Below are 27,910 nucleotides of genomic sequence, written 5' to 3'. Positions count from 1 at the left end.
CTTCCTGTTTTCAAGTTTCACTGGTTTACACTCTATTATAATTTTTATTATTTCTTCCCTTCTTCTTACTTTGGATTTAATTTGCTTTTTTTCTAGTTTCCTAATGTGGAAGCTTAAATTATTGACCTTAGATCTTTATTCTTTCCTAAGATATGCACTGCTTTCACTGCAACCCACAAATTTTGATGAGTTGTATTTTCATTTTCATTTAGTTCAAAATATTTCTAAATTTCTCTTGAGATTTCTTTTTTTTTTTTTTTTTTTTGCGGTACGCAGGCCTCTCACTATTGTGGCCTCTCCCGTTGCGGAGCACAGACTCCGGACACGCAGGCCCAGCGGCCTTGGCTCATGGACCTAGCCACTCCACAGCATCTTGCCAGACTGGGGCACGAACCCGCGTCCCCTGCATCGGCAGGCAGACTCTCAAACACTGCACCACCAGGGAAGCCCGAGATTTCTTCTTTAATCCATATGTTATTTAGAAGTATTTTATTATTTATTTATTTATTTATTGGCTGTGTCAGGTCTTAGTTGCAGCATGTGGGATATTTGTTGCGGTATGGAGGATCTTTCGTTGCGGCACGAGGGCTCTTCACTGTGGCTCACAGGCATCTCTCAAGTTGTGGCACACAGGCTCCAGGGTTTGTGGGCTCTGTAGTTTGTGGCATGCGGACTCTCTAGTTGAGGCACATGGGCTTAGCTGCCCCACAGTATGTGGGATCTTAGTTCCCCGACCAAGGATCAAACCCACGTCCCCTGCATTGGAAGGCAGATTCTTTACCACTGGACCACCAGGGAAGTCCCAAAGTATGTTGTTTAATCTCCAAGTTTTGAGGGAATTTCCAGATATCTTTCTGTTATTGATTTTCAGTTTCATTTCTCTGTGGTCTAAAAGCATACATTTTAGGATATCTATTCTTTTTTTTAACTTGTTAAGGTGTGTTTTATGGCCCAAGATGTGGTCTACCTTGGTGAATGTTCTATGTGAGCTTGAGTGTACTCTGCTGTTGTTGGATGAAGTGGTTTAGAAATAACAATTAGATCCAATCAATTGATGGTGCTGTTGAGTTCAACTATGTCCTTACTACTTCTCTGCCTGCTGAATCTGTCCATTGCTGATAGACGGGTATTGAAGTCTCCAAATATAGTAGTGGACTCGTCTACTTCTTCTTGCAGTTCTATCAGTTTTTGCCACATGTACTTTGACACTCTATTGTTGATGCTCTGATTTTAACTGAGCAGTTTATGATTACATCTTCTCCATCCTCTTAGCTATCAACTATATTTTAAAAAATTTTACAGTTCCGAAACTTCAATTTGTCTGCTTACATTACCCATCTGTCCTTGCATTTTGTCTACTTTTTCCATGAGAGCCGTTAGCAAATTAAACATAGCTGTTTTAAATTTCTATTCTGTTCTGAGAATTTCAACATCCCTGCCATATCTGAGTCTGGTTCTCTTGCTTGTCTCTTCAAATTGTGCTTTTTCTTGCCTTTGATCACCCTTTGTAACTTTTTGGTTGGAGGCCAGACATGACGTATCAGGAAATAGGAACTGAGGCAATTAGTCTTTTAGTAGAAGGTTTTATGTTAATCTAGATAGGAGCTAGGCAGTACTTAACATTTTCTGTAGCTCTAAGTGGCAGAGGCTTGTTTCCTCTATTTTCCTTGTTGTTTTGTCTTCTTCCCTGTTGTGTTTTTTCCCTAAGAATTCTTTGTTAAAGTCTGTCTTGGAGCTCTCAGTCATACTCCACAAATACTACACTGGAACTCTGTTGTCATGGTGGAAGGGTATTTGGGAAGCATTCAATAATCTTATATCTCTGTCTTTTATTTGGCCTGGGTCCCTGGGCTGTGATTTTCAGAAGTATTTCTTAAGACATTTTTTTCTCTTCTCCCATGATATAAGAAGGCTAAAGGGGGCTGAAATTGTCTAACTTGCTTTTCCTCAGGTGAGATAAGGCTCTGGTAGAGTAATTTCCTTCAGACGGCAGGACTTTGTCATGGAAAATGATATGGGTGTATTTCAAAATAGTTATCTTCTCCTCCCCTGAAACACAAGGGGATCCCTGATCTTAATCATGAGAACTTGGTGGGGTTCCTGGGGATAAATCCTATAAAGTGTGGAGGTTCTCTTAAGAGTGGGGTTTTTAACTGTCAAGCCAGTTAGCATCCAGTAACTTGTCAAAGTTACCATTTCACTGTTCATATCAGTTACTGGCCCAAGCAGGTCTGCTCCTGGTAAGCTGATCTCTAATGTGATTCTATCTGGCTGTTTCTCCAGTTTGGGAGTGGTGGTTTGCCCTATGACCTCAATTCTCCTTCAGATCTAATAAAAGGCATTGATTTTTCTGCCTGTTCAGCCTTTTTCTTATGATTCCATTTTCTCCATCCTCTCTTAGCATATCAACTATATTTTTAAAAATTTTATAGTTCTGAAATTTCAATCTGTCTGCTTACATTATCCATCTGTCCTTGCATGTTGTGGGATGTGTCTTGCTGTGAGGATGGAGTGATGACTTCAGCTCCTTATATGCTGGAGCTGAAACTGGTAATTGCCTAAAAACTCTTTTATTTTTTATTATTTTTATTTATTTATTTTTTTGCGGTACGTGGGCCTCTCACGGTTGTGGCCTCTCCCATTGCGGAGCACAGGCTCCGGACGCGCAGGCTCAGCGGCCATGGCTCACGGGCCCAGCCTCTTCACGGCATGTGGGATCCTCCCAGACCGGGGCACGAACCTGCATCCCCTGCATCGGCAGATGGACTCTCAACCACTGCTCCACCAAGGAAGCTCCCAAACTCTTTTTTAAAAGTTCTTCCCTGTTTTCACTAAAAAGCAAGGCTGAAATAATCCTGAGGAGTCTTCCCTGATCTCTCTCTGCTAAGTGAAAAGCTCCTGCCTATGTACTCTAGTACTTGGTACAACTACAAGTATTTCATATATTGACTCTTAGCTCTGTGACTCTGTGAATGCCTAGAGAACAGGCTTTTTGGCTTACCTTTGCATTTCTTGCATATGGTATAAATAATTGTCTGCTTAATTGAAAGGAAAAAGGAACAAAACACTGTTCACTAATTAAAAACAAAGTACTACTTTTATTTGGCTCACTTCTCCATTTATTAGATAACCACATGTGGAGAGGCACAAAGCACTTAAGTTTTACATAACTACAAAGTTATCACAAATCCCAAACTTTTTAGCCACAGATACTTCACTTACTCTGTTTAAAGAAAAAGCTTTCAAAACATCTGAGTTAGCCTGATACAGAGACCCTGAATAAATGGGAACTACATATTTTTAAATGCTTGTACTTCCTGCTCTAATAATGTCTTCTTTAAATTGAATCCAGCATAAAAGGGATTGAAATATGTAAGGTCATGATGCAAATGCTTTTGAGAGATAGTGAAATTAATCTGTACAACATGGAAAAAGATGTAATGTGCACAGAAGGTCTGCAAGGATTCACTGAGCCATCTGGGCTTCCATGGCTTGTGCTGTCCATTCTGGTGCTGTCTGACTGATTTTCTCCAAAAGGTTATTCACTTGGAAACAAAGCGATTGGATCTGTTTGTCCCATGTTGGCAGGGCTTCTCGTGCTAAAGAAAAAAGGAATAATGTACAAAGTTGAAATTACTCCTTTGCAACCACAGTGAATGTTGGGTTAGAAGATAAATACAGTAACATTGATTTTTAAAAGTTTACTCCAAAAATCTTAGTTAATGAAATTAAGCTAATTAAGAAATAGTTAAGAAAAGTACCCCAATCACTGGCACAAAGTATAAACAAAACAAAACAAAAAACACAAAATAAAACCAAACCACCTCAACTGCAGCAGTCAGACAGACAACTTCACTGAGGCCACCTGTTCCCTCACCAATGTCTACTGCTTCGTAAGACACTGCCACCGACTGGGGAAAGTGAAACTTGAAAACACTACGATCACTGAAAGAAGCTAAAAGGTCACATATTGTATGGTTTCATTCATATCAAATATCCAGAACAGGTAAATAGAGACAGAATAGAAATTGGTTGCCAGGGGTTGGGGAGAGAGGTATGAGGAGTAATTGCTTAAGGGGCATGGGATTTCCTTTTGGGAAGATGAAAATGTTCTGGAACTAGGTAGAGATGGTGGTTGCATAACACTGTAAACATACTAAATGTTACTGAATTTTTCACTTTTAAATGATTAATTTCATGTTATGTGAATTTCAACTCAATTAAAAAATAGTAGTGGAGGAATAGGTATTCCTTTATTAACAGTAAAATTTACTATAAATTTATTACCTAATATTGTTACAGATCAATGGAACCAAATAGAGTACAGAAATAGATCCGAACATATATGTGGAACCTAATATACGCCAAAGATCAGAAAGGATGTTTTATTTAATAAAAGATATTTGCATAATTGGCAATCCATCTTAAAAAAAAAACCAACTAGACCATGCCTTAAAATTATACACAAAAATGAACTGCAGACAGATTAAATTTCTAAATATAAAACAATAAATAAAATATTAGAAGAAATTTTAGGAAAATATTAATTTTATCCCAAAATGAGGGAGACTTTCTTTTTTTTTTAACATCTTTATTGGAGTATAATTGCTTTACGATGGTGTGTTAGTTTCTGCTTTATAACAAAGTGAATCAGCTATACATATACATATATCCCCATATCCCCTCCCTCTTGCATCTCCCTCCCATCCTCCCTATCCCACCCCTCTAGGTGGGAGGGAGACTTTCCTAATCAATACAGAAAACACAAAAGCCATAAAATTCAAAATGGACATATTTGGCTGCAAAAGAGCTTTTAAATGTGTTTATGGCATGCATTGCGTTACAGAAACACAACTGACAGAAAGAGAAAAATATCTGTAACACAGATAGGAAAGGTGTGGAGGGGGAATGAAGGAAATAGACAAGAAAAACTAACATGAATTCACAGAAAAGGAAATACTAATGGCCAATACATGGAAAGATATTAAACTTCACTAGTGCCAAGGAAATGCACAATAAAACGATAACATAGTATTTTCCCCTCAACAACTGGCAAAAGATAAAAAGAAGAAGAATATCCAGCTCTTAAAGATTCATTGTCTCGTATTGGTGGAAGTGTAAATGGCTACACCTTTCTGGAAAGCAAACTGGCAGTAGCTATTAAGAATCAAAATATGTATATCCTCTGATGCAAAGTATGCAACTTCTGAGACTCTGTTCTATAGAACTAAGTGTCCCAGTATATAAAGATACGCACAAGGAAACCACCTGAATGTCCATCAACAGGTAAATAGTTGAACTCCATGAAATATTATGTAGCTATTAAAACAAATAAATTAGATTTATATCTAGTGACTTGCAAATATATTCACGGTACATTAACTTAAAAAAAAACAAAACCACTTTGGGACTTCCCTGGTGGTCCAGTGGCTAAGACTCTGAGCTTCCACTGCAGGGGGCATGGGCTAGATCCCTGGTTGGGGAAGTTCCACGTGCCAAGCAGTGTGGCCAAAAAACCCCCAAACAAACAAACAAACAAACAAACAAAAAACACTTCATAGAACACTATGTACTTTAAAGTATAATGCCACTTTAAAAAATCTCTACATGTTTTTACTTATCTATATAAGCATGTAGAAAGGCACACGAGACTTTAGACTGACATTAGTTATGCCAGGCAGCTGGGATCAGAAGAATGCAGGTGAAAGTAGAAAGACATTACGGACTCTTCCTTTATTCATCCTTGTAATGTTTTACTTCTTATTATGAGCAGATTTACCATTGCAGTTTTTACATCTAAGAAAATTAGAAAGTAAAATATCCCATATTCTATCAAGTTGGTATACGTTAATTTAAATTGTGTTTACTTTGTGACGCCTCTGCTATACTCTTCATCATACACTGTGTTTGCTCATTCAATAATTATTTATTTCCCACTTACAACGTGCAGGGCACTGGAAAAGATGCTGGATATACCATGGAGAACAAGAGACACTTAATATCTATCACTAGGAAGCTGAGCTTGGTTAACAGAAACAGACATTTAGACAAATTCAGAAATTCAGGGTGACAAGAATGTACAACTTAAAGCCATACCTAACCTGGGAAGTCAGGAAAATCATTATTGATTAACATTGTTCAAACTAAGATATGGGGACAAACAGAAGATGGCTGGAGAGGCTGCTTGTGGAGAGGGATGACTATTTTGGAATGTTTCAAGTGGGAAAGAATTTACAATGCTGGAAAAAAACAAAAAGTCCTGTGAGCTGGATTGCAAAGAGAAAACCATAAAGGATCACGCAGGACCTTTTGGAGACTTTGTAGAATCTTACTCTACGAGCAATGGGGAAGCCATTCATCAGCATGTCAAGGAAGAGAGTAACATTTAATAATTTGGTTTTTATTTCTTTTTTCTGTTTGTTCGCATTTTTAAAAGATCACAATCCCTCTGGCTCTACTAAGGCAACTGGACTAGAAAGGAGCTATTGTAGATGTGAGAAAAAAAGCTAAAAGGCTATTTCTTAAGCCCAGAAGGGGTTTCAGGGTTTCAGAACAGGCTGGTGACAGTAAGAAATGAAGAAAAGTACATGGATTCCAGATACACTACAAGGTAAAATTCGAAGGATTCTGGGCAGTGAAGAAGAGAAGGGGTCAAGGATAAGGAATGCTGGAGAAAGTGAACAGTGTAGTTTCTGGCTGGCTGGCTGTTTTGGGAGGCAGGCAGTGGAGGAGATAGTGAATTCAGTTCTGGGTATATTCATTCTGAGAAGCCCACGAAGCAATCAGGTGGGAAACACCTATTAATCAATTAGAGCCGCTGAACCTGGGACTCAGAAGGGAGATTTACACTAGAAATCTAAGCGCTGTCTGCATAGAGATGGTAACTGAATCAATGGGAATAGGTGAGATTACCTAGGGTAACAGTAGAGTGAGGAGGAAAAGGCCAAGGAGTATGTCCCAAGCAACCCCAATATTTAAATTTAAAGCACTATAGAATCTACAAAAACAACTGGGAAGAATACCTGGAGAAATAGGAGGAAAAACAGGAGAACAGGTTTAAGGAGATGACAGAAGTCAAGAAGGGGCGGGGGCACTCAAAAAGGAGTGAGTGATCAACCCTATTCAATATGTGGAAAAGTCAGGATGAAACCTGAAAGATAAAAGGATTTTTGTTAAAATGGAAGAGACCTGACCATGTTTAAATATTGATAAAAAGAAGCCAACAGAGAAAAAAAGGATGAAAATAGACAAAATAATTGCTAAGCTCAGGTTCCTAAAAAAGATTTCTTTTGGAGCAGGGAGTGGCAGAGTTCAGAGAAGGGATCCAAAGTACAAGAGGAAGAACTGGAGAGAGAGATGGAAACCACCTCCCATATAACATGAAAGAAGAAAAAGACAGAATTAGATCTATATTGAACAGAGAGTGAAGAAGGAGAAAAGTCAGAGGTTTAGGAAAATGAAATTTGAAATAGTCATTGCAGAGTAGGGAAAAAGTGGACTAGAGAAAAGTATCAAGAATCCCAGGCAGCGTAGAGAATTCAGGACCTTGAATTTTGCAGTGGTATCAATCTGTCTGGTGCTCTGACTCTTCTCCAGCAACGTTAGTTAGTTACTCAAGTACAGGCATGGAAAAGATGGAGAATGGGTTCATTCAAGGTGAAGTTTTGCTGGACAGCAGGAACAAAAAGTTCGCAGGCAAGTGTTCTGGGGCATCTGTAAAAGAAGTAACTGAATCATGAAAATGATTGAAATCCTGATTTCATGATTCACGATGAATCATGAAATCTAAGCTGGATAGGAAGAACAGTAAAGGTTAAAAAAGGGCTGAGCTGACTGAAAGAAAGTGAAAGCCAATAGACCAGAGGCTCCAATGCAGTCAAGGAAGAGGTGAGGTAGAAGTACCTGAGAAAGACCACTAGAAAGGCTGGGAAAAGGTCATGGTCAGAGTGGGATACTTCAAATTAAAACTGTACAAGTGGAATGGTTCTGGGTAAGGTCCAGGGCATAAATGAGGTGGGAAGAAGGGCTGAGGAGGTATTAGACAATGAGAAAGACAAGAGATCGACTTACCTGTCTGTCTTCATCAGTTTAGTGAGCTGCTGAACAGGAAATTCAACTGTCATTTCTACATGCCCAATACACGGTATGTGGTCAATAAATGTTTGGTGAGTAAATGAGTGAACTAATATAACAATTCCAGTTTCAAATTTTTCCACGGCATAGAAAATGCTGCATTAATTAGATTCATGAATATAAGTTCATAAAAATTATTTTAAACTATTTCTTTGGGAAATAAGCTCATTCCAGTAGTAAGATTCTGGGTCAAAGGAAATTGCTCAACATGTTTTAATCACAAATATACAACACTTCACTGCCATTTCATTATGATATAAACAAGCAAAACTTCTTACTTTCAAAATGAACTATTCCATCAATCTGATCAATAAATCCATTCATACGTCCTTCTGTTATCATTTGCGATGCTATCTTTTCTGCCTGTTCAAAAAAAACAATAAATTCTTAGACACTTTAATTATCATTTCTAGTTATTCACATATTCTCACCAAGAGAACTGAAAGCTCTTGGTTTAGCTACCCATCACTAAGCTTTACGTATGTGTTCATCTGCCATTCATTACAAGAATAAATCCTGTAAATCTGCCTGTTATATCCCCCCAATTCTTTCTGGGTACAATCCATTATTTTAAGTTAATTGGGATCTGTTTTTCTTGTTGTAAGATTTTAAGCAAGAATCTAGCCTTCTAACCAACTTTTCTCTCTGCTCAAAATCAAACTAACAATTTTTCCTCTCACTGGGATCCACATCTCAAAAAACTCCCTAGCTTTTCTTATTTTATTTCATTTCAATTTTCACAGTATTTATCACCCCCAAAACTCTCTAAGACAGTAATATTTTTGAAGAAAATATTGAAAGGAGGAATAATGTTCAAATTTAAAAGGGAAACGAAAGGATTTAAAAGACCATTAAAGGGGAGCAAAAGGTCCTCTACCTAATTCCTAAAGAAATACTTCATGTTTACTGTCTGTTTAGTAAACTGGTTGTGACAGTCATTTTAGTAACTCTGACCATCTTCACAATCAACCCTAAATCACTCTTGAACAGACTGTGACTAGCATTTATTGTTAAAAATATATTCACTTCCCTTAGTCTCAGCAAGGGATCATACGTCAAAGCCTAAGAAGAAAGCACCATTTAATGGTAACTGAAGCCTTGGTTCCGAAATTGTTCCACGTCCTTTACTGTGTGTTGAATGTGTACACGTAAAGGAATTGTATTAGAAAATACTAAATTTAAATTTCAATAACAGATAAAAGGGGATGTGACCATAACTACATGACTCTAAGCTCTACAAGTTTTGTAGTGAGGTGGATGGACTTGGAGCCTGTCATACAGAGTGAAGTAAGTCAGAAAGAGAAAAACAAATACCGTATGCTAACACATATATATGGAATCTAAAAAAAAATTGTTCTGAAGAACCTAGGGGCAGGACAGGAATAATGACGCAGACGTAGAGAATGGACTTGAGGACACAGGGAGGGGGAAGGGTAAGCTGGGACAAAGTGAGAGAGTGGCATGTACATATATACACTACCAAATGTAAAATAGATAGCTAGTGGGAAGCAGCTGCATAGCACAGGGAGATCAGCTCGGTGCTTTGTGACCACCTAGAGGGGTGGAATAGTGAGGGTGGGAGGGAGACGCAAGAGGGAGGAGATATGGGGATATATGTATACATATAGCTGATTCACTTTGTTATACAGCAGAATCTAACACAACAATATAAAGCAATTATACTCCAATAAAGATGTTAAAAAAAAAAGTTCTACAAGTTAGGTAAAAGTAAGGTTGATTGCTTGCTTTTACTGTTACTTAAAATTAAGAGAATGTTTTATAGATGTTATGTGAAATACCCTCTACATACGACCGGTACTTTTTGGGAATTTATACATAGCCAACCAAACGTTACCATGACTAAGAATAAAATTAACTCCCTCAGTCAACTTCTTAAGTTAAATCAAACACAGAAGTTACAATAGAATAGCCTAGAGTATTACCATAGTCATTCTCTCAAAGAGATGAACTTTTTAAACTTTGAGTCAGTCTAGGGCAGAAAAAAGAATTAAGCATAGATCAAATGTTAGTTAAAAATCAGAAACCACTATGAAGTGGATTTAAACAGATACTAAACAAAGATATTCTTACAAATGGGTATCAAAACCTGGAACCCCTTTAAGATTTCCATTCTAGGTCACTTTACCATAAAATACAACTTAAAAAAAAAACCAAATCAAAGACAATTCCATTACAGTACTATTTTGACATTCAAATAATTTATTTCCATTTACCTTAGGCTTTTAATGTATATTTTTGTTGCAACTGCCAATATTTATCAATTACAGTCGTCTCTTGGTATCCATGGGGGATTGGTTCCAGTAGCCCCCATGAATACCAAAATCCACGGATGCTCAAGACCCTTATATAAAATGTAGTAGTACAATGAATACAGTTGGCCCTCCAAAATATTCCTCCAAAATATCCACAAGTTTTGTATCCGCAGATATGGAGGTCCAACTGTATATATTTTATTTTCTCTTTATGTCAATAATTTAGTCTCTTAACTTCCTTTTATGTATTGCAAATAAGAAAATACCTTAGCTGCAGGAATCTCTAAAAGGGCTCCAAGTTCCTCAAAGGTAATATTATTATATAATTTGCTTGCAGACAATAAATTGTGTTCAATAACAGCTCTGTCCAAGATGCTAGAACCTTAAATATAAATAAGAATGTTATAATTTTGAAACTAGTTTTACACTCTTAAAAGATGCATCTTGTTAAAAATTTTCTAGGCATGTACTAACTCATAATCATTGCCTTTATTCTTATCAAAATTTTAAAAGTAACCAAAATCCCTTAATACATTTTGAATAACATGCAGTTAAATACAAATAACATTTAGAAAATGATTGGCAAGTATTTATTAACTAGCTGAACAGATTTAATCCTCTGGGTTTGGGGTTTTGCTTCCTCAGACTAGCTACCAACTTCACTAACTTTTCTTTTCTTGCTATAAGCACATACTTTTATTAGCAAGCAGCAGCAAAACAATCATGCAAACAATCATGCTGTTTGTAAGCCTGAGAAGTCAAAAAATACTGCTCAATGGAAATATCTCTGTTCCCCTGGGCACTTCACAAGCACTTTACTCTGAGGCAAACGTGAGAAATGTTTGGAAGGCAGGATCCCTTCATGAGATACCAGGCATAGGATCCTCCCTTAAGTAAGATAATACAGGGCCTGACAAAGTTATGGACCTCAGGCCCCATCCTGAAGGTGTGGCTCACCCACTTCTTTTTTTTTCCTTTCCAGTTTTATTGAGATATAATTGACATATAACATTGTATTCATTTAAGGTGTACAACATAGTGAGTTGATATATGTATATATTGTGAATTGATTACCACTATAAGTTTAGTTAATTAACATCATCACCTCACACAGTTATAATTTTTTTTCTTGTGACAACTTTTAAGATCTACTTTTTTAGCAACTTTCCAATATAAAGACCTAAATAAACAGGAAAATATGGAAGACTTAATATTGCTAAGATGGCAGTACTCTCCAAATTGATCTACAAATTCAGTGCAATCCCAACTGGCTTCTTTGCAGAAACTGACAAGGTGATCTTAAAATCCATATGGAAATTCAAAGGACCCACAGAAGCCAAAACAATTTTTAAAAAGAACAAAGTTGGAAGACTCAAATTTTCTGATTTCAAAACTTACTACAAGGGACTTCTCTGGTGGCACAGTGGTTAAGAATCTGCCTGCCAATGCAGAGGACGTGGGTTCGATCCCTGGGCCAGGAAGATCCCACCTGCCGCAGAGCAACTAAGCCCGTGTGCCACAACTACTGAGCCTGCGCTCTAGAGCCTGCAAGCCACAACTACTGAGCCCACATGCCACAATTACTGAAGCCTGCGTGCTGCAACTCTGAAGGCTGTGCACCTAAAGCCCATGCTCTGCAACAAGAGAAGCCACCACAATGAGAAGCCTGCGCGCCACAATGAAGAGTAGCCCCTGCTCACCGCAACAAGAGAAAGCCCGCGTGCAGCAACGAAGACCCAACGCAGCCAAAACTTAAAAATTAAAAAAAAGAAAACTTACTACAAAGATACAGCAACCAAGACAGTGTGGTACTGGCATGAGGACAGGCATACAGAATAATGGAACAGAATTTAGAGTCCAGAAATAAACTCACATTTACAGTCAACTGATTGTCAACAAAGATGCCAAGGCAATTCAATGGGGAAATAAGAGTCTTTCCAACAAATGGTGCTGGGACAACTGAATATTCACATGCAAAATAATAAAGTTGGACCCCTACTTTACACCATATACAAAAATTAACTCAAAATGAATCAAAGACCTAAATGTAAGAGCTACAATTATAAAATTTACAGAAGAAAATAGAACAACTTTTCATAACCTTGGATCAGGCAATGGCTTCTTAGATACAACACTGTAAACACAAGCCACAAAAGAAAAAACATAAATTGGACTTCATCAAAATTAATAACTTTTGTGTTTCAAAAGATACCATCAACAAAGTGAAGAAACAACACACAGAATGGGAGAAAATATTTGCCAATCATTTATCTGATAATAAGATCTAGAATGTATAAAGAATTCTTACAATTCAATAATAAAAGCATAAATAACCCAATTTAAAAGTGGTCAATAAGCATATGAAAAGGTGCTTAACACCATTAGCCCCCAGGGAAATACAAATCAAAACCACAATAAGATACCACATTTCATACCCACTAGGACGACTAAATCAAAAAGACAGATAATATAACAAGTGTGGGAGAAAATATGGAGAAAATGGAACTCTCACACACAGCTGGCAGGAATGTAAAATGGTGCAGCCACTTTGGAAAACAGTCTGGCAGCTCCTCGAAAGACTAAATATAGAGTTACCATATGACCCAGTACTTCCACTCCTAGATATACATCCAAGAGAATTAAAAGCTTATGTCCACACAAAAACTTTTACATAAATGTTCACAGCAGTATTATTAATAGCCAAACAGTGAAAATAACCTAAATGTCCACTAACTGATGAAGAAATAAAATGTGGTTAACAGAATGTTATTTGGCAATAAAAGTGAATGTACTGATGCACACTACAACATGGATGAACCTTGAAAACATCACGTTAAGTGAAAGAAGCCAGTCACAAAAGATCATATATTGTATGATTCCATTTATATGAAATGTCCAGAACAGGCAAATCTCTAGAGCAGAAAGTAGACGAGTAGTTACATTGTAAAACTCTGAGAATATACTGAAACCACTGAATTGTAATAACAACAACAAAACTATGTCTCAAGATTGCTAGTCTAGGGTTGTAATGACAATAAACAAAGATGTCCAAGAAAGATAAATAAGGAAGGCAATAAAGTCTAAAATGGAAGAGGAAGAAGACAAAATGCCCGTCCTATATATTGATACATAGTCTCCTATGAGAAATTTGAAAATCATTTGCATTCTCCAAGATCCTAGTGAATAGCCCTCATTTGAGAAAAGAATTATCTGATGTTATCTTTTTTTTTTTCATGGCCAGAATGCTCAAAGTCAAATGTGAAGCTCAACTACATCAATTCTAGAAACTCTTTCTTATTTATCTAGCTTTTGTTTGTCAGACATCTTCTTGCAAAAGAATTTATTTAAAGCTGCTCAGAATACACAGAAGACAAGAAAATTTTAAAGTTAAAAAGAAAAAGAATAACAACAATCAAAACACACACATTACAGGTGGGCTACAAGTTTAATTTTTTAAACTTTCTAGCAGCCCATCAAATTAAGAAAGCCGGGAATTCCCTGGCGGCACAGTGGTTAAGAATCCGCCTGCCAATGCAGGGGACACGGTTGGAGCCCTGGTCCAGGAAGATCCCACATGCCATGGAGCAACTAAGCCCGTGTGCCACAACTACTGAGCCTGTGCTCTAGAGCCTGTGAGCCACAACTACTGAGCCTGTGCTCTAGAGTCCACAAGCCACAACTACTGAGCCCACATGTCACAACTACTGAAGCCCGTGTGCCTAGAGCCCATGCTCCGCAACAAGAGAAGCCACCACAATGAGAAGCTCACAAACCACAACGAAGAGTAGCCCCCGCTCACTGCAACTAGAGAAAGCCCGCGCGCAGCAACGAAGACACAATGCAGCAGAAAATAAAAATAAATAAATACATTTTTTTTAAAAATTAAGAAAACCAACCAGTTTATCAACTCACAGTGTTTAAATAAGATAAAAATCAATTGCTCCGGAGAATCACAACTAATCCTAAGACTGAAAAGGAATTTTTCTGAGGATCTGCATAAAGAATATCCTATAGAATAAATATCTCCTTTAGACAGAAAGATAATAATCAATTGATTTGTTTCTTAAAGTACAATTAAATAAAAGAAATTCTATAGGTCAATATAATTGCTTCAATAATCTGTAACTCAGGGCAGTAAGACTGGTGAGGTATATACCTTTCAGCCAAATCTTACATAAATAATTCTTTACAGCTAGATTCTCTTCAATATGGGATGACAGTGAATCCAAGGCAATGAGTCTGACAGCTCTGCACGTTTGTCTTGACCTTTTCCATGTTTCTGGTGGCCTACATCTATATTTTTATTATCATGTGTGTTACTGTTATAAGCTACTTTAAAACCTCTGTAGATAAACATACATAAAATAATTGATGTTATGAACAAGCATCTATTACAAAATTCTTTCCCAGCAAAGGCAGTCTGACTTAAGCAAATACCTAGGAAACACGACACCAAGTTCTATTCTTATTGGAAACACTTTCCCCTCAGTAACCTTGGGCAAGCTATTGTGCCAAATTTTGCTCTGTCTAAAATAGGACTGGATAATTATGCTCTGTTACAAATTGATGTTTAAGATTAATTAAGGTACTTATCAAATGGTTTGAGTCTCTAAAAAACCAGGCGCTATAAGCCTAGCCTATAATTCTTCTGCTCTTACAGTTTCCAAAAAATGCTTTATTCCATGAAATGCTTTCCAATAGAGCTACTCTTATACTTCAAACTCATATCTGTGTATAATATTCATCTTCAGTCAATACTTCTTTTATCAAGTGTTACATAAAAATATTACAGAAAGATATCAAGATGCTTCAAATTTAACATATGTTCTACTAGTGTGACCTCAATATTTACTACCACATACTTATAAGAAGTAATCATTACCATCAGCTGTAGTTGCTTTCTGGTGAGGCATCAGCATGGCAGCAAATTCTTGAAGTTGATTTCCTCTGATGATCCTATCTAGGTACATTTTCTCGAGGATTCCATAAGCAGCAAGTTGCTGGCACCTTTCATCCTTAAAAAGAGTAGCAAGCATCCGAGAACGCTGCTGTCCTAAGGGGAACAAATGAGCATCACATATTCTCACAATCTGTTTTTTCAATGAAAAGCAATCTTTTTTATGACCCCATTTTTGCCTACTAAAATATGCAGGCTGATTCTCGTTATTTCTGGTAGTTATGTTCTATAAATTTGCTGCCAACACTGTATTAGTGAATACTCAACACCTGCTCCTAGGGGATATATGGGGTTAGGTTCCATGAGCCTCTGGTCACAACATTTTTGTCAGCTGGTCAATATGTAACCTTGTTTTGTGTACTTCTGTTTAAAGGCACCACATTCAATACATATTGTTGATTCAGTAACATTGAATTCATGGCTTACACTATAACTCATGCCTGAATTAAGCTTACCTAACTTAACACACGTAGTTTCTCCAAAAGGCACATCACAGACTTCCCACACTTAAGTACACAAGATAGTACTTCAGCACTATGCTAGGGGCCATTTTAGACAGCAAAACCACCAACAAAATGCATGAAAATGTGGAGAATGTGGTATTAAACAGACCACAAAAAGGACACTTGTTTATAGTATGAGAGCTGAAACAAGGTAGAGCATTGCCTTGTTCGATCCCAGCTAGAAACATAAACAGGGAGACTCAAATTTTTTGCTGCTCTGCACATGTCTGCAAATGACTGTGAAAGCATCGTGCTTTGAGTACTGATTTGGGGGTGATAAATTTTAGGAAGTAGGCAAAGTCACTAATGTGGAATCTGTGAATAATGAGGATTAACTGTATATTCATTTGTGAAGACTATGATATACAATCATTCCCTCAGTATCCAATGGGGATTGGTTCCAAGACCACCCCCCCAATAAATACCAAAATCTGCAGGTGCAAAAGTCACTTATATAAAGTGATATTGCTTTTGCATTACCTTCATACATCCTCCCCTATACTTTAGATCATCTCTAGGTTATGTATAATACCTAGAGATGATCTATCTATGTAAATGCTATGTAAATCGTTGCTGGCACGTGGCAAATTCAAGTTTTCCTTTTGGAACTTCCTAGAATTTTTTTTCCCAAAATATTTTCAATCCACAGTTGGTTGAATCTGCGGATGAGGAACCCCTGGATATGGAGAGCCAACTATATGCCAAAATGTTACACGTGGTTCCAGTTATAGTTGTTATTTTCTTCTTCTTGCTTATCTGTACTTCTACAATGAACATGCATTCTTCCCCTAATAATAAAAAATTTATAAAAGATGAACAAACATTTCTCAGATGGGAAACTTGATTTTCATAGTTTCAATTTATACCTTCAAGGACCTTTAAATGGTGAAAAAATACATGACAACTGATGACATTAAAAACTGAACTAATGGAAATAATATGAACAAACTTTTTCTTTTTAAATTTATTTTTAGCTCTATATACTGAAAGAGCCTAATGACAACGATACCCAGCATCAATGAGCATATCTAGTAACCTGATCTCACTATCCTCATTAAAAGGAACTAGAGATCCTCAAAAAATAGCTGATTTCATGTCTGAAACAGGGAAAATACAAAAGGAGCCTGAAGCATCTTTTTATGCTATTGATACATTTCAGGCAAGTACTCAAAGACTAATGGGGCTGTGTCAAAAAGACATAATTTGGTCATATTTGGGACAAGTTGAGCATCAAAAAGAATAACAACTATAATTTATTGTGACACACTGAATAAATAAAAAACAGAGTCAAATATACAAGAATGTTCACAGCAGTACTATTACTAATAGCTAATAAGAAGGCAATAGGATAAACAAATTGTGGTATATTCACATAATGAGATACCACGTAACAATGAAAATGAAGAAACTGAATGTAACAATGTGGATAAATTTCATAAAGCTGAGCAAAAGAGGCAAGACAAGAGTATATATACTATATGATTTCATTTATATAAATACAAGAAGCGGGCAAAACTAATATATATTAACAATTGCTCTTGGGGGATAGGGGTTGGGGCCAGTGGTTAGGAGAAAGCAGGACAGAATATTTCAGGGTGCTGGTAATATTTTGTTTCTTGTTCTGGATGTTGATTACGTGATGGTATTCATTTGTGACAATTCATCAAATTGTACACTTCTGATATGTACAGTTTTCTGTGTGTACATTATACACGCAGAAAAATAAGCTAAGAAAAAAAATCCACAGTGATATTTGGGAAAAAAAAAAAAGGAGAAAAAAGGAAAGCTCCTGAAGAATACTATCTAATAAATACAGAAGAAAAGAATTAGTAAATCAACATTTTTCATTTTTATTTTATATTACACATATAACGAGTGATCCAGGCAAGGATTATTAATAGATATTAAATTATGGAAAGGAATATGTGAAAGGAATTTGGGGAACAGGATTTTTGTAGTGTCAAAGCAGCACCCCATGAATTATTTACAAAATACAGAGAGGACAATGTACCTTTACAATGGAATTTCTACCTTAATCAAATGAACAAACTCAGCATCACTAACAGTGGGACCAACCTGACAGTTTGTGCTCTCTGATGTGATTCAACAGCAAGTACACAGCATCATTATAAGGTATTCTTGCTAGAAAAAAAATAACCTGAATCTAATCTCACCTCTGGCTAACTTCCATTTTACAGGAAATATAGGGGATTAAGGAATAAAAAAACAATATATGTATCAAAAAATCTAGGATGAAGGACATTTTACCTAACAACTTCAAAGTCAGTATTTTTTCTTTTTTTAAGTGAGGCAACTATACAGTGTTGTATGTCAACTATATCACAATAAAGTTGGCAGGAAAAATAAGGAAACTACTCTAGACTAAAAGAGTCTAAAGACTAAAGAGCCATAATCACCAAATGCCACACATGAAGTTGCTCCTTGTTCAAGGGGAAAAAGGCAGGTATAAAAGATATTCTTGAGCTAACTGGGGCAGTGATAACATGGACCAGCTGCTAAATTTTACAGTGGAATCACTGTTAATTTTTTTAGGGATGATGATGGTATTGCAGTTATGTAGAAAAATGTTCCTGTTCTACAGAGATACATGATGATATATAAAGAGGGAGTGTCATGATGGCCTACAACTTACTTTAAAATGATACATCAAAAAATATGTGTGTGTGCGCATGAGAGAGAGTGAGAAAGCAAATATGACAAAAAGCCAGGAAAGTTTAGAAAAAGAGTAATGAAGGGGAAGTAGATCTGCAAGATAATAAAACACTATAAAGCTATAATAATTTGAAGAGCATAGTACAAGTATATTCATAAATAGGCTAATTAACGGAACAGAATACTATGTCCAGAAATCTACTACAGTGTGCTTCAAATCAACAGGGAAAAAAAAGATGGATTATTCAATAAAGAATGCCAGGTCAAATAACTAGCCATTTAGAAAAACAAACAAACAAACGTTAATTTCCTATCTCATTTCTTACACTAAAATAATTCCAACTGGATTAGGATTTATAGGTAAATTTAAGTAGGTGAAACTAATCTATACTAGTGATTACTCTTGGGGGGCAAGGGTTAGAGATCATCTCCTGAAAGCATGAAGGTAAAAAATGAAACCCTGAAGCAGCGATTCTCAAAGGCGGTCCCCATGACCTTTTCAAGGGATCAGTGGTTGACACTAAATTTAGAATAACAAAGACATCCTGTGCCTTCTTCATTGAGTTGACATTTGCACTGCTAGTGCAAAAGCAATGGTGGCAAAGACTACTGGCACCATAGCACAAATCAAGGCAGTGGTACTGGCAACAAACTATATTATGCCACACACTCAACAGTCAAAAGAGATAGTTTCACTTAAGAATGTCCTAGCAGCAGTAAAAAATTATTTTCATTAAATCTTGACACTTGAGAACATACCTTTTTAATATTTTGTGTGATGAAATGCGAAATGTACTTACAGCACTTTTGCTATAAACCAAAGTATAATGGTTGTCCCAAGGAAACAGTGCAAGCTGAACTAGTCTCTTTTTCATGGAACACATTCACTTAAAATAACAACTGACAAATTATGGTTTCCAGACTTAGGTATTTGGCAGACATTTTCTTAAAAATGAACAAAGTGAGCCTGTTACCACCAATCAACAGCATTTGCTGGCCTTGATAAAATTTGAGTTTTAAAGAAAAAAATTAAAATTTCTGAAAACTTCTATCTGCCACTATGAGGCTGACAACCTTCCAATACTTAAAGGTTTTTCTGATGAGATCAGTGGTAATACATTGGATATTGGATATTGTATAATAAAGTACATCAATATTTGGAAGCTCTGCATAAATCAGCAAACCAACATTTTCCAAACAACCAATACATGATGGTACAAAATCTTACATGGGTAAAAGATCCACCAACGTTGAAGACAGACCAAGATTTTAACATTATAGAGTGCAAAACGTTCACTGATATGGTTTCAGATGCCACATTCCAATTAACCCATAAGAAACTACACTACTTGTCAAGTTATAGTATCAAAGATGAATACCCACGATTATCTGAAAAAGTCACTAAACATGCCTCCTTTTTCCAACTACATATCTGTGTGAGGCTGGGTTTTCTTCATATACTCCCACCAAAACATATCAAAACAGGCTAAGCACAGAAGTACATTTAAGAATTCAATTTCTGTCTATTAAGCTAGACAATGAAAAGACTTGTAAAGTCAAAAGTAAAACAATTCCAATTCTCTAACTTTTTTTGTTTTAGAAAAAACAGCTATTTTATAAAAATGTCGGGAATTCCCCGGCAGTCCAGTGGTTAGGGCTCTGTGCTCCCACTGCCCAGGGCATGGGCTGGATCCCTGGTCGGAGAACTAAGATCCTACAAGCCGTGTGGTGCAACCAAAAAACAAATAAAATTAATTAAAATGTCATTTACGTTTATACCTAAGAGATCTATTATTGTTACTTTTAAATGAATTAATAAATATTTTAAAATTTCTCACTTCAATTTCTAATTCAATAATCAACAGATATACCTACATAAACAAAAGCTCTCTAGGGTTCTCAATTATTCAGAGTCTAAGGGGGTCCTGAGACCAGAGGATGTGAAAACTTAAAGTACTGGAAGAAAACATGAAGGAATTTAAAGTATGTAATTTCACAATAGAGAAGACCTTTCTAAGCAAGTCAACAAAACCCAGAAACCATAAAAGATTAAAAAATATTTAACTATATAAAAATTTAAAGTTTCTGCATGGCAAAAATTTCATAAACACAGCTAAAAAGGGGACAATAAATTGGGAGAAAAAAACTGTTAATTTCTTATATACATGAAGAGCTTTTATTAAAAAAAGATAAAAACAAACAAAATGGCTAATGGACATAAACAGATAATTCACTCAAAAGATTGGGTTTTTCAACGACTTTTTTAAACACATGAAAAGATGTCCAAGAGTATTCATGATAAATGAAATGCAAATTAAAACTAGAATGAAATACTATTTTTCTTCTACCAGGTTAGCAAGGACAAAAAAATTTGGTAATGTGTGCGTGAGTAATCAGGTTCACAAAGATATTGTTGTTTAGAAGGTCTAACATTAAAGGGCAACTTATAATTTCTATCAAAATTTTAAATGTATGTACCCTTAGATTCAAGAATTTAACCTATACATATATTCACATATGTGTATAATCACTACAGCATTGTTTATAATTGACTAATTATGATAAAGCCAAACAACAGAAAATCAAAAAGAATGAGCTTTATGTAATGACATATAAAGACCACTGTGATGAATATCCACATAAAAAAAGAAAGTTGTAAAAGTGTATTTATCATGCTATCATTTGTGTATAAAAAAGAGGATACACACTTTTATATTGAAGGAAATAAAAGAATCAGTAATAGTTCTTCAGAGTACAAAGCAGTCCATTTTATGTACTGCCTTTTCAGTAACAAAAATAAAATAAATAAGATGACTGCTACAAAGAGAATGAAATGTGTAGTCTGAACATGTCATTAGGCTCTCAACTAAACACAGTTCAAAAATAGACATTCTGGGCTTCCCTGGTGGCGCAGTGGTTGAGAGTCCGCCTACCGATGCAGGGGACACGGGTTCGTGCCCCGGCCCGGGAAGATCCCACATGCCACGGAGCGGCTGGGCCCGTGAGCCATGGCCGCTGAGCCTGCGCGTCCGGAGCCTGTGCTCCGCAACGGGAGAGGCCACAACAGTGAGAGGCCCGAGTACCGCAAAAAAAAAAAAAAATAGACATTCTAAAATGATTTAGAAAAGCAAGCCATGGCTTAGAATTATCAGCATTTCCTCTCAATGCCCTTTCCTGCTTTATAAGTTGAATGATTTACATGTTACAGTTTAGTAAAAAAGAATACAGAATAGTTTATTATTTATATTTATGGAAGAAAAAGATAAGCACCAGGTCTAAAACTGAGGCTTGAATATAAAAAAAAAACAAACCCAAAGCAGTACATTATCACAGCACTCATTTCTAGATTTTAATTTTCATTTCCCTTTGTCTAATTCTCAATTTAATATCCATTTTTTCAGTGATATTTTAGGAGAACTAAACTTCAGATTATCTCTTAACTACTCCTAGTACCTGATAGGCTGATAAATGCATATTTTAAAATGTCTTAAGTTAGCAATGCGCTGTTTTTAACTGTTTAAATTTATCATAATTTTATTAATAAGACATCCTCTTAAAGAATAGCTCCTTACTAAATCCTCAAATAGTAATGAACCTGAAATTATTAAGCAAAGATAACTTACTGTTCATTAAAGTGTAAATGACATATTTACCTGCTGATGCTAAGATGGTACAGTGCAGAGCATGTTTTAAGGCCTCTAGTCTTTCACTTTCGTGCACTATTGTCTTGTAAGAGAGCTCGTTGTACCTTTGTGCAGCTTCAATGAATTTTCTTCTATAATCAAGAACACGTGCATAGCAGACCTATAAGAGGGAAAATGTTTCAATTAGGGAGAAAAACTAAAAATAAAAAGCAAAAGAAAATTTCTATTATATAACAGCATTTATCAGATATTCTGGAGCACCTTATTACTGAAGGATTCTCCAATACAAAATTAATTTTCCAAATTAGCTCATCTGTTACCTTATAATGTATCTGTAACTGTTCATTGGTTGATTCATTCTGAAGCAATGATGCCCGATTTATGTAAGCCTCTGCCTGGACTGGATCATCATCCTCCAGATATAGCCTAGCAATCTTCAGGTATGTCTCCAGTTTATAATCTACATTGTACTGTCTAGGGTATAACAGAAAGACACAGAATGACTAAATATTTCATCAAGAAAATTTTGGGAGTGGTAGGAAATACATTATTTTTTCCTTATATATATTCTGTTAATATAAGGGAATCATACTTTTATTGCAGTATATTACGTAGACAAGCTAAAACATATTTCCAGAATAAGATTTATTGAATTTTTATTATTTTTATCATTGTTCATGTTTTATTTTAGCTTCTTCTAATCCTCAGATAATCTCACAAATCAAAGATCTTAAAAAAAAAAAAAAAAAGCTCAGTTCAGGGACATATCATATACTACCAGGGGAACTATGAACATGTACAACCATCCTGGAAAACAATTTGGCAGTATGCTCTCCAAACATCCTTTGAATGCTTTAAAAATGCATATCCTCTTTACCTACTGTATTTTACCTCTAAAAAATAAATCCTTAAAAAAAAATCATGGTTGTACATACATATATATGTACAGAATATCCATTTGTAAAGTTATTCATAAATATCCGTAATAAAAAAAAAATGGAAATCACCCATAATCGTATTTGTGGTAATCAATTAAGTTGTGGTACATAAAGATGGTAGATGCTATACAGTTATTATAATAATTACTTCTGATAATAGTCATAAGTTTTTGCTAAGTGAAAAAATTGGATAAAACAGTACATAAAACACCATCAAAATGTATTTCTATACATGCATATCAAGATAGTAATAGCAATTATCTCTGAGAATACAGGTGGTTTTCATTTTTCTTCTTTATCCAAATAGTCACATTTTATGCAAAAAATGTATAACTGAAGACCTAACATAATTCAAAACTCACATAATTCAAGATTAATCCTCACAGAAAAATTAATTCTATTTACCAGCAAAAGTGGAGCCACCATTTGGCAAGAACAGAGTTTACAACTGACTTGGCCCAGCTTTGAAATTAATTCTGCAAAAATTTTTATATCGAGCTTCCCTGGTGGCACAGTGGTTGAGAGTCCACCTGCCGATAAAGGGGACACGGGTTCATGCCCCGGTCCGGGAGGATCCCGCATGCCGCGGAGCGGCTGGGCTCGTGGGCCATGGCCACTGGGCCTGCACATCCGGAGCCTGTGCTCCGCAGCAGGAGAGGCCACGGCAGTGAGAGGCCCACGTACAGAAAAAAAAAAAAATGTTATATCAATTCAAAATTTTCCATAAGTCATATATTATTTTTTATTATATTATTTCCATTCACAACTCATATTTACATAAACTGCTATAAATAGCACCATATTTTTTGCATTTTCATATTTTATGCCAAGATATCTATTATGTCCATTACTTTCATAATCAGAGTGAATCATTTTTTAAAGAAACAGGCTGTCAATAATTTACCCAAATCACTTTAACTTGTTTAGAAAAACCACTGAATTTTCAGTTCTTGGTATCCTCACAGATAATGTTATAGTACTCTCAAAATGATAATTACCACCACTGCAAAGAACAATATCTATTTTATATTTACATCAACTACCAATGAAAATAAATCATTTGCTCTGTGCTAGGGAGAAACTGTTCCAGACAGAATAAGACCAAAGCAATTAAGAAAGCCTCCAGCCTTTTCAAACTATCCAAGCAAAAACCCAAATTAACAAGAGGCCTTAGAAAACAAAATTCAACATCTGTGTATGAATGAAGGCTTTTTAATACACTGATTGCTTTTTCAACGGGCATCACTGTCTAACAATTTCACAAATGCACAAAAGGCAAGATGCCTGAAGTAGTGTTTGACTTATGATCACAACTATTAATGAAGACAAAAAGAGAATCCCTTATTCACCTGGTAAAAGAGTAGAGAAGTAACTGAAAATATTTTTTGTCATTCAGTTATTTTTATACTTGCCAACTGAAAGAGGAAGTGTGTTTAATAATACAACCAAGAGTTTCACACCTTTCATCCTTCTATACAATATACTTTGGAGGAATGTTTCATAAAGAACTATAAATATTTTTTAAAATACATATCAAAGGTAAGACTGACTGGATAAGAGTCATCTTAATCTTTTCTAATTGTTTTTCCATCTCATTTTCTCTACTATCTCAAACCTAACAATCCATTGAACCCATTGTGACTCCAAACCACTGATCCTACTACAGTTATTGTATTTTTCCCCTTAAAGGCCTCACTTCCTCCTTACCTGGCTTAATTCCTATGGTCAATCATTTCCATCACTGAATTGCACGTGCGCTCGTCTCCCTTGCCCCTCTCATGCTGTCATACTGGTTGGGCGAAATCATAATGCTGGTTAAACCTAATGGTTCATCTACTCCTTTCCTGCAACCATGTAGCCGAACTCTGATGAAGAAAAACACCCAACCAATCTGACTGATCTCATTTTAGTGACTACGACCTTTAAATGGGCCTTAATGCTGTACACCGTCTCACTCTCCCAGAGAATTTTTTTTGATATTCTTATATCTCCTCAACCTCACAACTCTCACCCCCATCCACACTTCAGCTGATGACTCTGATTCCAACTTCACTAAGAGTATTGAAACAATCAAAGAAAAGAGTACTTGCACAAACTCCATCACCACATTACTAATATCTGCACCCATATACTCTGTGTTCCTGGCTGTTACCATAGATCACTGGGACTATTCTGCCCACCAGGGAACAATCTGCAATGTTTACAGACTTTTTTTTTTTTTTTTCGGTATGCGGGCCTCTCACTGTTGTGGCCTCTCCCGTTGCGGAGCACAGGCTCCGGATTCACAGGTTCAGCGGCCATGGCTCACGGGCCCAGCCACTCCGCGGCATGTGGGATCTTCCCGGACCGGGGCACGAACCCATGTCCCCTGCATTGGCAGGCGGACTCTCAATCACTGTGCCACCAGGGAAGCCCTACAGACATTTTTGATTGTCACAACTAGGCATAGTGGTGTCACTGGCATCTAGTGAGTAGAGGCCACTGATGCTGCTAAACATCTGCAATACACAGGACAGCCTCCAGGACAAAGAATTATCCGATCTAAAATGCCAGAGTGCCCAGGCTGAGAAACTCTGCCACAAATGAACTGTCCATGCTCCTATCTGAAGCCTATCCCTCCACTGGATTCCTTCCCCTCTAGTCTACTCCTGCAAGAATCCTCTCCACTACTCCCCTATGTCAAATTTTTGCTTTCCACTGAATCATAAAAGAAAAAATAATCTCAGCCTAGCCTCCGCTGTCATCTTCTACCCTACTTCTCTGCTCCGTTTTATGAAAACTTCCCCAAAGAGCTGCCCATGCTCACCATCTCCAATTCTTCTCTTCCCATTCTCTTTTAAACAGCTCCAATCAGGCTTTCACTCTCACCATTTCAGCAAAACAGCTTTTGCCAAGGTCACCAATGACCTCCACGTTACTACCTTTTACGGTTCACCTTCAACTCCTCATCTTACTTGACCATCAACACCATGTTGATCCCTTGCTCCTTCTTGATACATTTTCCTCATTTGGCTTCTGAGATATCACACTCCACCTTCTTCTGGTTTTCCTCTTACCTCAATGGACAATCCTCACTTGCTGTATCTTCCTCCTGCCCCTGACCTCTTAATGTCAGAGTGCTCAGTACTCAGTGCTCTTCTCTACCTATATGCCCTCCCTTGGAGATCTCATCCAATCTAAAGGCTTTAAGTTCCATTTATATATCAATGACTCCCAAATGTACATCTCTAGTCCAGACCTCTCTCCTAAACTCCAGACTAATATATTCAACTCCCTACTAGATATTTCCACTTGGTTATCACATGTCCAAAACAGAACTCTTGATCTTCCCTCAAAACCTATTCTTTACCACTCAGTAGATGGCAACTTTATTTTTCCAGTTATTCAGACTGAAACTCAGGACTTATCTTGGCTCTTTTTCTTGTACTCCATGTCCAAGTTGTCAAGGAACCGTTAGCTTTACCTTAAAAACACATCAAGGGTCCAACATTTCTCACAATCTCCATCTCACCTGCAGTAGCTCATAAGCCTCTTAACTAATGTCCCTACTTCTATCATCGCATGTCTACAGTTTACTCTCAACTCAGTAGTTAGAATGATCTAACATGATCAGATCATGTCAGTCCTCTGTACAAAATCCTCCAATGGCTCCCCATTGTTTTACTTAGAAAAAAAGCCAAAGGCCTTACAATGGCTTACAAGACCCCATGTAATCTGGTACCCAATACTCTCTGACCTCACCCTCTATCACATTCCCCTTTGCTCACTCCACCCACGGTGGTCTCCCTGCTCTTCTTAAAACACTCCAAGCAAAAAAAAAAAACAAAAAACAACACTCCAAGCATGTTCCAGTCTTAGGGCCTTTGCACTAGCCATCCTCTCTAAGAGGATCTACTGATAACTCTTCCCTCAGGCAGCTCATAGCTACTCTGTTACCTCCTTCAAGTGTTTGAAAAGGTGATATCAGGACTACCCTACCACTCTAATCACCCTATTTAATAAGACATCCTGTCCCCACTTTGCCCCTTTTCCCCATAGCACTTATCACCTTCTAAAATAGTACAAATTTTACTTATTTATTTATTAAATTGTTCATTATCTGTTTCCTGTACCAGAATGTAAAAAAAAAAAGAAGTGAACAATTATACATGTTTTATATCCACTATTTACTATACTTTTGTCCTGTTTCCAAAGGAATTCCCACCAACACTTGGGCTGCATTTCTCCAATCTTCTTCTTTTTCATATATGGATGCAAGATGCTGTCTTATGGAAGCAACCTGGAATAGGAGGTATACATGTTAAATTACTTCCACTGATATTAGTAAACTAGTTAAAATAAATAGATGATAATCTATTGTGACAATGCTCTCATTCAACATATTATGCAGGCAAGTAAATAGTAAAAGTTTACCTAGACTACCCAAACTTTTAATGAATTTTGCATTTACAGAATATCAAAAGAGTGAACTAACACATTCTGCAATGTGGATTATGGCAATAATTTAGTTGAAATATTAAGTTTTGCTTTTGTGTCACTGCATATATAATGCTGGAGTTCTCCTATGTTCTTAGCCTAATCAACAATTTTACTGATTTTTAAAAATTATCTAGGGACTTCCCTGGTGGCACAGTGGTTAAGAATCCGCCTGCCAATGCAGGGGACATGGGTTTGAGCCCTGGTCCAGGAAGATCCCACATGCTGCAGAGCAACTAAGCCTGTGCGCCACAACTACTGAGCCTGCGCTCTAGAGCCCGCACGCCACAACTACTGAAGCCCGTGTGCCTAG

The 27,910-nt window shown here is 36.6% G+C and overlaps 1 protein-coding gene across 2 annotated transcripts in view; it reads right to left on the bottom strand.

The window, feature by feature from the left end:
• Window positions 1–3,070: 3,070 nt before the first annotated feature.
• COPS4 (COP9 signalosome subunit 4) overlaps window positions 3,071–27,910 on the bottom strand; it is a 36,885-nt gene continuing 12,045 nt past the window's right edge. The window contains exons 4-10 of one of the 2 annotated variants that reach the window (XM_022599410.3): window positions 27,297–27,400; window positions 22,504–22,657; window positions 22,193–22,343; window positions 15,289–15,459; window positions 10,673–10,788; window positions 8,412–8,496; window positions 3,071–3,599 (exon numbers count right to left, since the gene is read on the bottom strand). In XM_022599410.3, coding sequence (XP_022455118.1) covers window positions 3,466–3,599; window positions 8,412–8,496; window positions 10,673–10,788; window positions 15,289–15,459; window positions 22,193–22,343; window positions 22,504–22,657; window positions 27,297–27,400 — 915 coding nt within the window. In that variant the 3' untranslated portion in view covers window positions 3,071–3,465. The remainder of the gene's footprint in view (window positions 3,600–8,411; window positions 8,497–10,672; window positions 10,789–15,288; window positions 15,460–22,192; window positions 22,344–22,503; window positions 22,658–27,296; window positions 27,401–27,910) is intronic. The other variant, XM_022599411.3, reaches the window with a different exon arrangement.

Source organism: Delphinapterus leucas, chromosome 5 (assembly GCF_059928025.1).
Source record: "Delphinapterus leucas isolate spDelLeu-1000000601 "Yukka" chromosome 5, BTC_Dleu_Yukka2, whole genome shotgun sequence".
Lineage (NCBI taxonomy): Eukaryota > Metazoa > Chordata > Mammalia > Artiodactyla > Monodontidae > Delphinapterus > Delphinapterus leucas.
The sequence above is the reverse complement of the archived record's forward strand: the minus strand, read 5'-3'. Positions and strand labels throughout refer to the sequence as shown.